We start from the raw sequence: 12,583 nt of genomic DNA, 5'->3' as shown, positions 1-12,583 counted from the left end.
ATACTACAAATATCGTTATAAATCCAATTTACAGTGGAGATCACACTTAGGTGAATTAAGAAAGTGCGCATTCCTTCAAATAACACCTAATAATTAAATTTGATTAGTTAATGATAAGCTGCTAAGGGTTAATGAACTGGGAAAAGTTTTTTTCATGGCCACCCTGTATTTTTTTTTACTAAGGAGACAATAAGAATTATAGTTTTGAGAAATACCAACCCGTTCTGCTTTAGCAGATGACACTATTAAGCAAAGTTTAAAATAATAAACATGTGAAAACAAGTAATAATTTTGGGCGGATAAAAGAGTCCTTACCGACAGTTTTTCACACTTATTTTTCAAGTCCTCTTGGAGACCACTAATTTTTATTTAATTTCTAGAAATATAAGCTGTTTCACAGCTAGTAATAGATCTATTTAATCTCTTTAAATTAACCATCACGCCTTTAACATTTCTTAGAAGTGCTTCAAGAACACCTTTTTTGTCAACTTTCTTAGGACAGCATTTTTATGCAGATTTACTTGTTTTTTCTTAACCTTCATTCTTGCCCAGGTAAATTACATTTACATGGGGTTACAAACCAAGAAAATTATTCAGGTACTACCTTACGTATACACATTATGCATGATATAATACTGCACTTATTTGTATTTATCATTTTAAATTTTAAAATTTTAATATTAAAGTATTTCTTTTAATTAAATTGAATGAAAAATAATCATTAAAATTTAAATAAAAACTCTTGTCATATTATACACTGGCATGAGAGGCATTTTAACCTTTCTATGCGTTTTTTCCCCCTTTTTTTTTTGTAGAGATGATTTCCATTTTATTTAATCAAGCCAACATATATGTCACATTGATTTCAAAATTTTTCTTTTCCTGCAATTTAATGCAAAATGTCTTGAAATATTGTCTTGGAATCTAGAAATTTTGTTTGGATTAAATTTAAATCTTTGCACTCAGTTCAGTTGAATATTTCTTTTTTTATATAATTCAAGTCTTGTAAGAACTAATTCTTCAAAAATAAATGTCAATCTTAAATTAAAGTTAAAATCATGATTTCCGTAATTAAATATGCAAAACTTATGCTTATTTGTTAAAATTGTATCTTTCAATTGTATTTTCATCCAATTCTTAGATGTAAGAAAATCGCTTCACGAAAAACAAATACCCGACTGATATGAAAATTGTATTTAATTTAAAGTGACTTTCAAATCACTGTACTTTTCCTTCTGGTTGATAAGCATATTAAGAATGTTCAGGAATAAAATTAAACAGTATTTATTAAATTTCCAATCAACCATCTATAATATTGAGTTTGACCAAAGATTTTTGCACGCTAGTGTATAAATGCTGCTAAACATTCTTATAACTATGAAATTAAAATATTGGCAAAATATATTAAATTGTACAGTCAGCAAACAACCCTGAGAATAACTCGGAATTTCATGTTCTAGAAATTAATCTTATTGGTTCGAGAGGTTAAGTATATAATTAATTAATGCAAACGATGTCATAAAATCGAACGTACTTTCTCTGGAAGAACATACCTATTTTTTGACGGATTTGAATTTCTCAAAATGTGAGTAATTTTATTCTAATCCATTTATGAAATTTTTACTCTTGTCATATTTCGCCATATCTAGAGAACTTTTTGCACACAATTTTAAAATATATTTATCCAAAGGTAATTCCATACAAAAAATAAATTTTAATAATGGTCGAAATAATTATAAGGCATACAAATTGTAACATTATTTTAAGGAATGTAATTTTATGTGCCTAAATACGAAATCGGTTGAGTACCTCCTGATAAATCGAATTTTAAAACAGTCATATTAAAAATCCAGTATCTCACGAAATGTTTCACAATTTTGAATATTGAAATAAATTACATTCTTTAGTGTAATGTTAAAATTTGTATAATTTAGAATTATTTTTTTACTATTAATTAAAAAATATTAAATAATAATAAATATTCATTAAAAAATTATTTTTTGAATGCGATTTTATTTGGATAACCGAATTTTATAATTGTGTGCAAAAACTTTCAATTCGCTTAATCCACAAAATGTAAAATTAACGTTATGGGGTCCAAACGTTGAACCGCTCTTCGGAACAAACTATTGGGACCATATTTCCCAGATTGCGGCTGTTAGTTTTCCAGAGAATCAGACTGTATTTTAAAACTTAACAAAAATCTTTATTTTTTAACTAAGAAAAAGGGAATAAATCCTCCGCATCTGCATTTTATCGTAACGAAAATAAATTTTTCATAACAAACTAGCACTTTATCATAACAAAAATCAATTTTTCATAACAATCTAGCACTTTATAATAACAAAAATAAATTTTTCATAACGAACTAGCACTTTATCATAACAAAAATCAAATCAACAAAAATCAATCAATTTTTTGGATGACCAAATTTTATATTTGTGAGCAAAAATTTTCAATTCGTTTAATCCACAAAAAGTAAAATTAACATTAAGGAGTTCAAACATTCAACCGCTTTTCTTAACAATCCATTGGGACCATATTTCCCAGATTACGGCTGTTATTTTTCTAGAGAATCAGACTATATTTTAAAACTTTATAAAAATCTTTATTTTTTAACTAAAAAAAATCTGTGCTTTATCGTAGCAAAAATCAAACTGAAAATGTTTAGTTGGCGAGCGACAGAAGCGTGCCAAGACGCCACAGCATTTGCGGTAATATTCTGCCCCCAATAAAATTTACAAAATTTCAATTAAGTAACAATGAAAATTAAGTAATATTGTTCACATAGCACAAATAAGCATAATACAAACATACTTTAAATTGGTAAAACACATTATGGACCTAGTTAAAATACCTACCGTTTACAAACCGAAATGAGTATCATAGAGTTATCCCTAAGGTACAGATATTACTGAAATATAATTTTGAGGATCAAAATTATGTAAGAAACTTTTTCAAAACGACCTCTAATTAAAGAATTTCGACATTAAAGAAAATTCAACAGTTAAACTTACTACAAAGCCTCTTTGGAGAGCACCAAATTCTTACCCGATTAGCAACCAAATTTTAGTCCTCTAGGTTTCTTTAGAGGTCGATGATTTTCCTTCTTTTTACAAAATCTGAAAATATAACTTACAGTACGAATTAATTCCCATTGTTATTTGCTTATTTAAATATGCTATTTAAAAACACTATTGGAATCCTGTCTTACATAAAGTAAATTATATTCGAAATGTTTTCGGTTATATATATAAAAAATTAGAATACTTGGGTAGCAAAAAAAGAAGCTCCATTCCACCAGAGTTTGAAATTTTATCCACACTAAGAAATGAGATCTGTTGGATTATCTTCGGAGGGCACCATTTGAAGGCTCTTGACTCACTCTGTTTATTACGAAGGTTTCCAGCAAGCACAGATTTGTATAAATCCATGCTAAAGTTAATAATTGAATCATACCGCAAATATACATCTTATATATTCAATTTTAGAGCTTAATTTCCTTAATAGTCTAGGTAACAGTTCCACAATTTTAAGCAAGGAATATTTACTGTTTTATAGGAACTATTCCTGATTTGCTTCTCAGTAGATAGATACTTCATACCATCTGAATCATTCCCACATTGCAAATACAATGCAGCACCGTCATCAGATGCATCACAAAATCCATGAATCTCCAACCAGCACACAGCGTTTTGTCAAATTGAAGTGAGGTGACATATTTCCCTATTCTGTAGCGTCAGGCAATGGTGATCCCAATCCAGTTTAGGAAGTTTTTGCATAAAAATTTTCGCCTTCCCAATTACTAGTCCCAACAGTGGTTTCAACAGCTTAGCAATGCATGATAAAACTGATCTTTAGGTATAGTGAAATGGCATCGTAATATTTGACAAAATTTTTTTTTCCTTTTTGATTCCATATCAGACCATGAGTCAACCCTTATTTTAATCAAAATTTTATTCTTGTCCTACGTAAGGTACATTTTCCAATAGACAAAGTTCATTTCATGATTACCCGTGAAGGTTGCCTCATTGAAGAAGGTTAGCACTAGATTACCCAAGGAAGTCATTTTGACTGCTTTTTAATTTCAATTAGAAAAGCAGTGATGCATATAATGACACAATTTCTTAGAATTTTGTGACTTTTGTACAACGTATAATTTTTTTATTCTTAATATTTACTAATAACTTGTTGTATAACTGTAAATTATATAAAAAATACTAAAAATTAATTTTAAATTAATTTTTTTACCATTAGTTATTCTTTTACAATCCACTCATTTTGACTGCTTTTGGGAGGTATATGCAAAGTTTCAGTCTTTCTAGTGTTAATCAAGTGAGTCAATTCCGATAACACACCATCAGCGTCCTTATGGACGACTATAGCTGCTGCTGGTCACCAGTCTCCATTCACCGCGCTTTAGAATACGAAAATGAGCGCTTGTAATGCCATATGTAACGGTACGAAGTCTACAATTCCTTCATCTTTACCGGTTTCCAAAATATCTAAATCAACTTGATTTATTTAAATGCTCTCAAGGAACATCTAGGAATGTAATTAAAACTATGTAGATTCCCTGATATTAAATATCCGAGAGAAGAATCTATCAATAAGAGCGAATCATTAATTTGGGGGACTCGAATCGGTTACTGAGGATTCATACCGAAAGAGTGACGAGGAAAATTATCGCTAAAATTAATTTTTTTTGGTATGGATCCACAGTAACCGATTCTAATTCCCCAAAATACATTAATCGAAATCATACGGTGCATTTTTTAATGTCATCAGTAATGGCTATTTTAATTTTATTTTATAGCCATCGTTGAACAGCCTACCCAATTTTTTTAGGTTTACAACTACTAATGTTCAACTCCGTTGTCTTGTAGTTTTCAACCCAATCCAGAAGACAAAGGAGCTGCTGGATCAAGTATTGGGAGAAATGTGCCTTCAAAGAAGACTTTTTGATGAAATTAACCTGCATTTGCATTACATGGAGAGGAAAATCACGAAAACCTCTCATGGTTAGCCTGAAGGCAGAGGGATTCTAACCCATGATCCGTCTACCACTGAGGATATTTTACGTCAGCAGCATACAACCAGCCATCGCTGGAATTCGAACCCGGTTCATCTCATTGGAAAGTGAACGCTCTATCTTCTGAGCCATCATGGCTATGGTGTGTTTCCTAATTCTGCTCATGACGGTAAACAAATAATTTATATGATGCCCCATTCATCTGTAATAAATTCGGTGATTCGCCATTAGTAAATTGAGTACTGGCGTGATTCACAACTCTTAAGTTTCGTCGAACTTTTTAAGGGGGAAAAATACTCCAGTGGGAGATATGCTTCTCCATTTTCATCATTTTAAAGAAAGTTAGTGCGCAATCGCTCTTTTGGAACCACTTTTCATTTCAGCAAAGTTAAACATTTCAAACAGTATTACGTCAATTCTAATTAAAAGTCATAAACATATCACGTAAAATAAAAATTTTGTAATATTTATACCTGTAAAATAGGAGTCTACTATAAGCGAATACTTAGCTGTTAATTGAAAGCTCATAAAATAGCATTAAAGTTAAATAGCAGTTCAGACGGAACCACTAAAAAAACTTACTACAACCGAGTGTATCCTGAATTCAATATAGCGTGGTTAGACTGTATAATGCCTATTTATCTTATTATTAAATCTCCGAGAATTTTTTTAAAATGTTCTTTTTCGAGATAGTGTTGATTTTCTGACTTTCTTAAAACTGGTTTTTAAAGAAAACAATAAGATAGTCGTTTTCTTTAAGAGAAATTTTTTTATTCTCCCATCAACAATTAGAAAAACATTTTTATCATTTTGAAATTGCATAGATTTGGCGCCTTTTCAACGGCTAATTTTTCTCATCAATATAATTCAGGAGCTGCTCAATTATTACAGTTTCTAAATTCATTTTTAACCGATTGGAAAAAATAAGAAGTGATTTCGGGATGGATTTAAGGCATGTTCTTAAATAAGTTAATTAAGTATGCTTAAATCAGAATTTTTTTCAATATAATTTTCCATTACCAAAAGTCATTAATCAATTTGAAAATTATTTTACCAAAAACTTAATTGAAATTTTTAATCTTTTTTAGAAAAACTTTAAGCTTATTGGCGTAATTTATAATGCGAAGAATGAAAAAGATAAAAAAAAATATTTGATTTTTATGATTGGATACATTGTATACAAATAACTTAATCGTTAAAAAGTGATACTGTCAAAAATAAATCTTTTTATTTTCTTTTTGATATTTTTTTAAAAAAATATCTGATTAGAAGTTTTTTTTTTTTTTAAAGTATCAATTGAACCTGTTGCCATGCATTAAATTTTGTGTTATTGTAGATTATAATTATGTGTAATTATAATTCCTTAAAATAACGCCTACAATTGCAGGTAATCATAATTTATGATTACTAATAGTCACGTTCGCAATTGTAAACGCTAATTAAGATCCTAATTACATGTGATTCATTTCTTGGAATCATTTATTAAGTTTTTAAATTCTTGATCATTATGGTGATTCAAATATGAGGGAAAATCCTAAAGTTACCGGGTCAAGTATTATTTCACAATCAGAAACTAACATTTTGGAAAACAATTATCATCTGCTTAAAATGAATAAAATTTTATTTGTACGATAATTAAATTAAATCATACCATGAAAGATCATACATTTTATCTTTCATTTTTAGTTTGCTAGTTGGACTTGTGGAAAGAAAACGATATTTTTCAACGTTTTCAACTCAATAAATATTATTTTTTTTAATAACAACTTTAAATTATGAAATTCCTTACATTTTTGGTTAATTTTAAAGGACAAATTTTTAAATTTGGGAATATTTAATCTAATTTTAAGTTTGAATGGTTCTTAAACTATTGTTATTGCTTCGAATAAAATTTTCAAAACAATTCGCTGCCCTTAAATATAAAACGATTTTTTTATACTAGCTCATAATATATAATTATATATTAATAATAATATAAAAAAGTGATCCGACAAATTTTCCAAATTTTTGAATCAACATTTTGATCATCTTCAGAAGTTGACATGATTTTTTTTTCATTTTTCATAAGTATTTTCATCACTGTGAATACGTTCTTCAAAAATTGCATCAAATTGCTTCTTTATTTTAAATAATGTATTTAAAGTATGTTAATATAAGCATATATAATTATAGCTCTATGCATTTCTACGTTTTTTTCTTAAAACAAAAGAGGTAAAAAAACATTTCTTTAAAAAAATATTAATTTATAAAAGTATAGTACGTAAGGACATGCATGGCCAGTTAGTACATTCTGCATTTTTTCTCTATTCCTTGCTTCGATATTTATTCTTTCTTTATTATTTTACGCAAGTACAGTAGATAATTCATTGGTTTACAGATATAGTTTATTCATATTAAATTTTCGAGCTCTTAAACTACTGTTCTCTTTCACAGTTAATAATATCTATTTCACAGCCAATGATTTAAACAAAATCAATCAGCTTAAAAATTGTGTTATTTTAAAAAAATTTTAAAACTTGCCTTAAGCAAAAATCATTTATTTCTGAAAATAATTTATTTCTCTTTCTGTAATTATTTATTCTTTCGCTTTTACAATTTCTATAAAATCCCTCAGTTTAAATATTGTGTAATTCTAAAACAAATTTTAAAAACTGCTTTTTCAAAAATTTTCTTGCCCCCTTCGTTACTTCTGTTGATGTAACATTGCATGAAGATACGAAAATCACTTTGGTCTTTCTTAGGTCATCCCCCCAAAAAAACCTTTCTTTTTCTACCCACAATGTCAAGATTTTGGATTTTCTTGCAGATGGTAGCGCCACCTACAGGTCCCATACGTTTTCTTACAACCTGTTCGATCTCATAACTTCACAGGTGTTCAAACTGTCGGTTTGGTTTTTGAAGTGGTTTGGTTGCGCGAGTCAAATTGACCTTAGGAAAAAAAGTGCTTTGAACAGAAATGCAATGGTTCTAAATTCTGGATACAATAAATGCTGATTTTAAGATGGTGGATGTTCTTTTTAATAGTCTCCTGTAAGTATTTTATGCAAATTTTTCTCAGTTTTTAAATTTTGAAAACAAAATAATTCATTTATAATTATATGATGATGTCTAGGAATTTTTCTCTTCCTTTTTTTCTAAAAAAAAAAAAAAAAAAATGCATGATTTTTTTGTATTAAAATTATGTTTTTTGTTTCTCCATCTGCCGGTATTTTTCACAAAAAAATATTTTTTAAAAGTTTTTATGAAAAAATTAGGGATGTAACGAATATTCAGCAACTATTCGGTATTCGGCCCTTTGGCCGAATATTCGGCCTAGCCGAATACTGAAGTTATTCGGCCGAATAATGTAGTATATGCTATTATTAATTATGCTGCTATTATGAATTATTTAGATTTGTGAAAGCTTTATTGTTGGCATCAAGATATTTAAAATATTACAAAAAATACATCAAGTTGTTAAATTTTTTTTAAAATATAGAAAGTTTAAAAAAGTAAATTTGTTAATATTTATTTCATTTTTAATTTAAAATTTGAAAATTATTTAATTGCAAAATTAAAATTTCAAAAGTGAAACTTTTTAAAAAGTTCTTAATTTTCTGGGTTTTAATAATTTTTCTGACAAAAAAGAAAGTTAAGAATACATTTAACAGTAGTAATGAGTTCTTATTTTATATAAAATAGCATATAAATTACAAGTATAACTATAACTAAAATATGCCATTATTAATGATTTAGATTTATAAAAGCCATATTGCGTTGCTATTGGCATCAACATATTTAAATTATTACAAAAAATAAATCAAGTTGTTAAAATTTTTTTAAATATAACAAAGATTAAAGAAGCAATTTTGTTAATATTTATTTCATTTTTAATTTCAAATTTGAAAATTACTTTAGTTACATAATTAAAATCAAAAGAGAAATTTTTAAAAAGTAAGTATTCGGCCACCGAATATTCGGTATTCGGCTATTCGGCCCCATCACTATTCCTTACATCACTAGAAAAAATACATCAGCCATTTTTTAAAAGTTTTTATGAAAAAATACACCAGCCATACATCATGAAAAAATACGTCAGTAGAATATATACATTCCATAAATTTTTATATTCCTTAAAAAATAAATATTTTTTAACAGAGCATTTCTTCTGTTATTAAAATGATTTTTTTTTTTAGTTGTCTTTGGTAAGAATCAAATATTTTTTCTTAATTTTAACTTTCATGAATTGTGCCTTATCTGTAAATTAAAAAAGAAATTCTTCAGTAAGTTTATTTTAAAATGATGTGATAGTAAACTTATTCTAAACTTAAATTTTTGTTCTTATTTAAGTACATTGTTCATGTAACGGCGCACGTCTTTTGATGTCAAAAGTGCATTTTTTTTAATTGTCTTCTGTAAGTTCTGTTTATTAAATATTTCTTCAAAAGTTTTTATGCAATATGTCTCAACTTATGAATTGAAAACAACTTTTGAAAAGTTGAGAGAAAAAATATCTTTACAGATTATAAATTAGGGATGTTGTGTTCGCTTGCTATGCATAAATCTTTTTATTTACATAAACACGTTTTTCTTTCTCTTTCTTTTTAACAGTCCAGGATTCTTGATATTAAATTTGTACTTTTAAATGCTTTTTTGTTTCTTCTGCTAAAAAAAATAAAAATCAATTTTCTAATTTTTTAAGTTAAAAAATTCATTAATACTTTAAATTATGTATGTGAGTAAAATGTATAACATATATTAATTTTTTGGTTCTATTTAAAAACATTCTTATTTTATGGTCTTCTGATATCATAAGTGCTTTAAATTCATATTGCTGCATTAAATTTCAGTAACAATTTATATATTTTTTTCGATAAATATATCTTAAGAAAGTTTTATGCACTGCTCTTAGAAGTTATGCCATGACGTTATTGAAATTTAAATTAATTTTTAACAATATTTTCTCAAATTGTTTCAAAATTAAAAAAAGTAACAGTTCAGGCGTTAACTAAGTTGGAATCTTAGACATTAATTAACTAGGCTGTGTTTAGAGGAGTTTGAGTTTGGCAGAAATAGACATCTGGATTCTGCCAATTAATTGAATTTTAATTTATTAGCGTTCCTACAAAATAGCGTTCATTTGATATTGATACTGATTTCAATTTCATATTGGTCTAATCAAACTCAACCAAATCGCTCCCACTTTCTAGGTTGTCGAATTAAAATTATACAATAATAATGTAAAGTAATTTCCATCAATTTATCATAATAAAAGTAAAAATTTTACTCATTAAATTTGTAAATTTCTAGTCTTAATTGCCTAAAATGGTGAGGCTCAAGTTATAGTCATGAAAAGTGTTTATTTAAATTGCTCTTTTTTCAATTTTCAGTTTTCAGTTTATACAGAAAGTAATTATCTTCCTTGTATGTTAGAATCAGATGAATAATAATTACTCAAATAGACTGTACGAGATAGAAACGACGAAGCACCAAAAACAAGAAAAATTTGTATTAAACTTCGTGAATGAATTAGGAGAGAAATTAACACTTTTATTTCATTACCTTATGCTCTCTTATGATATTTTATACAGGAGAAATCTTCATTTAAAATATTAACAGCAATTAAATTCAGTTCATTTTAAAGGCGGAAGTACTAATATAGTTTGGGAAATTCTTTTAGCTAATAAACGAAGTGAAATTAAAGTTCTGAAGAGAATTCATTATATTACAAATAGTAAAAGCGTAAAATTTAATTTTTTGAAAGCGATGCTAAACTAAAAATTAAATTCTTTGGTATGAAGACGTTTTGAAGGTTTATTATTATTTATTTATTTATTTTATTTTTGATTAACCAATTTTGGCATATTTGACAAACTAAATAAATAAATGAATCAAAACCACCTCCAAAGACAATCACCCCAAATTTTTTTCTTCACAAAAGAACCCATGCAAATAAATTATCTTACATAAATTATAAAATAATCTTACGTATATCTGCAAAAAATAAAAATTATAAAGTTGATTTTCAAATCAGTAGGAAAAATTAAAATACTTCCATATTTTTTTCACTACTGACACTTTGGATCTAAAGTTTTTAAGGTATTCAAGTTCTTTTTTGTGAAGAGGTTTTTTTTCCAAAGTTCCAGTGTGATCTAACCTTTAAACCAATTAGTTTTTTTAGTAGCTATAAAACCAGACAAAACCTTAAATTTTAGTTTCAGTTAAATGAGTAGCTATTAAACATTTTAGTTAAAACTAACTTATTTGTTTTGTTCTTCCATAATTAAAAGTAAGCAAAAAGAAGGCCATATATTGTTTAAGAATACAATTATTCAACAATTACAACTGATATTGTATAATACCTCAAAGTTGCGTAATACAATCGTTATTTAGAAAATAAAGCTCATTTTAAAGGCTTTTTGGTTTTAACTATTCAGAAAAATAAATATATAAATAAATTATTTAATGAAACCTTGCGAGAGAAACTGAGAAAAACAAATAAGATGAAATAAATAAAGCGTACTTTTGATTAAATTCAACATAGAGAAAAAACAATTTGATAAAATTACCCTACGGCAGTGTTTCCCAAACTTATGACTTTTGTGTACCCTTTCTAAATTTTTCGTAACGCTGTGTACCACTAATAAAAAAATTAATGTTTTTTTTTTTTAAAAATATGTTTATTTTTCTTTTTTGGTACAAGGTTCTGTTAATAAGTTTATTTGCATCAGTGAGAAGGATGGTATTGTTTTTGCTGTGATAACAGGTGCTGTGATAAAAAATTGCACAAAAGTTAAAAATCACAACTAGCTGTTGACATCACTAATTATTAACTGTTAACTCGGAAAAAAATAGCCAATAGAAAAATACGTAATCGAAAATTTTCATGGCTAGCTTTGTTTTTAAATAAAAAAATTTGAAATTTTCGCTTGTTGCAAAATATTTCGCATAAGAACGCGTACCCCCGCTAAACTGTTCCCGTACCCCTAGGGGTACGCGTACCACACTTTGGGAAACACTGCCCTACGGTATGATGATAATAATAATAATTCTGGTAATACAAACCAAAATATGCGGTATTTGAACCATCCATTTGGTAATTTTCCGTTCATATGGTAAAAGCTTCCAGGAAATTCTGATTTTCAAAATTATATCTCTTATTACCACACAATTAGAAAAAAAATACATAATCTAAAAGCGAATAACCGAATATCTTAACCGAATAAATGGTTTTTATGGCATGCCCTATTGTACTATGATAAAATTACCAAATTACACCATATTTTCCAAATTTTATCACACGTTACAAAATTATATTGTATTGTAAATTTTACCAAAATCATTATCAAAGCGTTTCGGTAAAAATTACCGAGAGTTTTGGTGCTCCCATGCAGCCAGAAGCACTTAATCTTACCATATTCTAATAGTATGGTCCATACTTTTTTTCTGAATGAAGTTATTTAGTTATTTATTTACTCAGAACAATAACAATTCAAACTAACTGAAAAATTGGATGAAAAAATTGATAATGTAATCTTTTGATTACTTTTTCAACTGGTTTTAGTACGCTAA

General features: G+C 27.4%; 1 protein-coding gene across 3 annotated transcripts in view; it reads left to right on the top strand.

The window, feature by feature from the left end:
• Positions 1–7,891: 7,891 nt before the first annotated feature.
• Positions 7,892–12,583, top strand: part of LOC107449518 (grainyhead-like protein 1 homolog) — a 171,024-nt gene continuing 166,332 nt past the window's right edge. For all 3 annotated transcript variants that reach the window (XR_011638357.1, XM_016065069.3, XM_071188166.1), the window contains exon 1: positions 7,892–8,062. Coding sequence is in view for 2 of the 3 variants with exons in the window: in XM_016065069.3 (XP_015920555.1) it covers positions 8,034–8,062 (29 nt within the window). In the remaining variant the exon portion in view is untranslated. The remainder of the gene's footprint in view (positions 8,063–12,583) is intronic.

Source organism: Parasteatoda tepidariorum, chromosome X2 (genome assembly GCF_043381705.1).
Source record: "Parasteatoda tepidariorum isolate YZ-2023 chromosome X2, CAS_Ptep_4.0, whole genome shotgun sequence".
Classification (NCBI taxonomy): domain Eukaryota; kingdom Metazoa; phylum Arthropoda; class Arachnida; order Araneae; family Theridiidae; genus Parasteatoda; species Parasteatoda tepidariorum.
The sequence above is the reverse complement of the archived record's forward strand: the minus strand, read 5'-3'. Positions and strand labels throughout refer to the sequence as shown.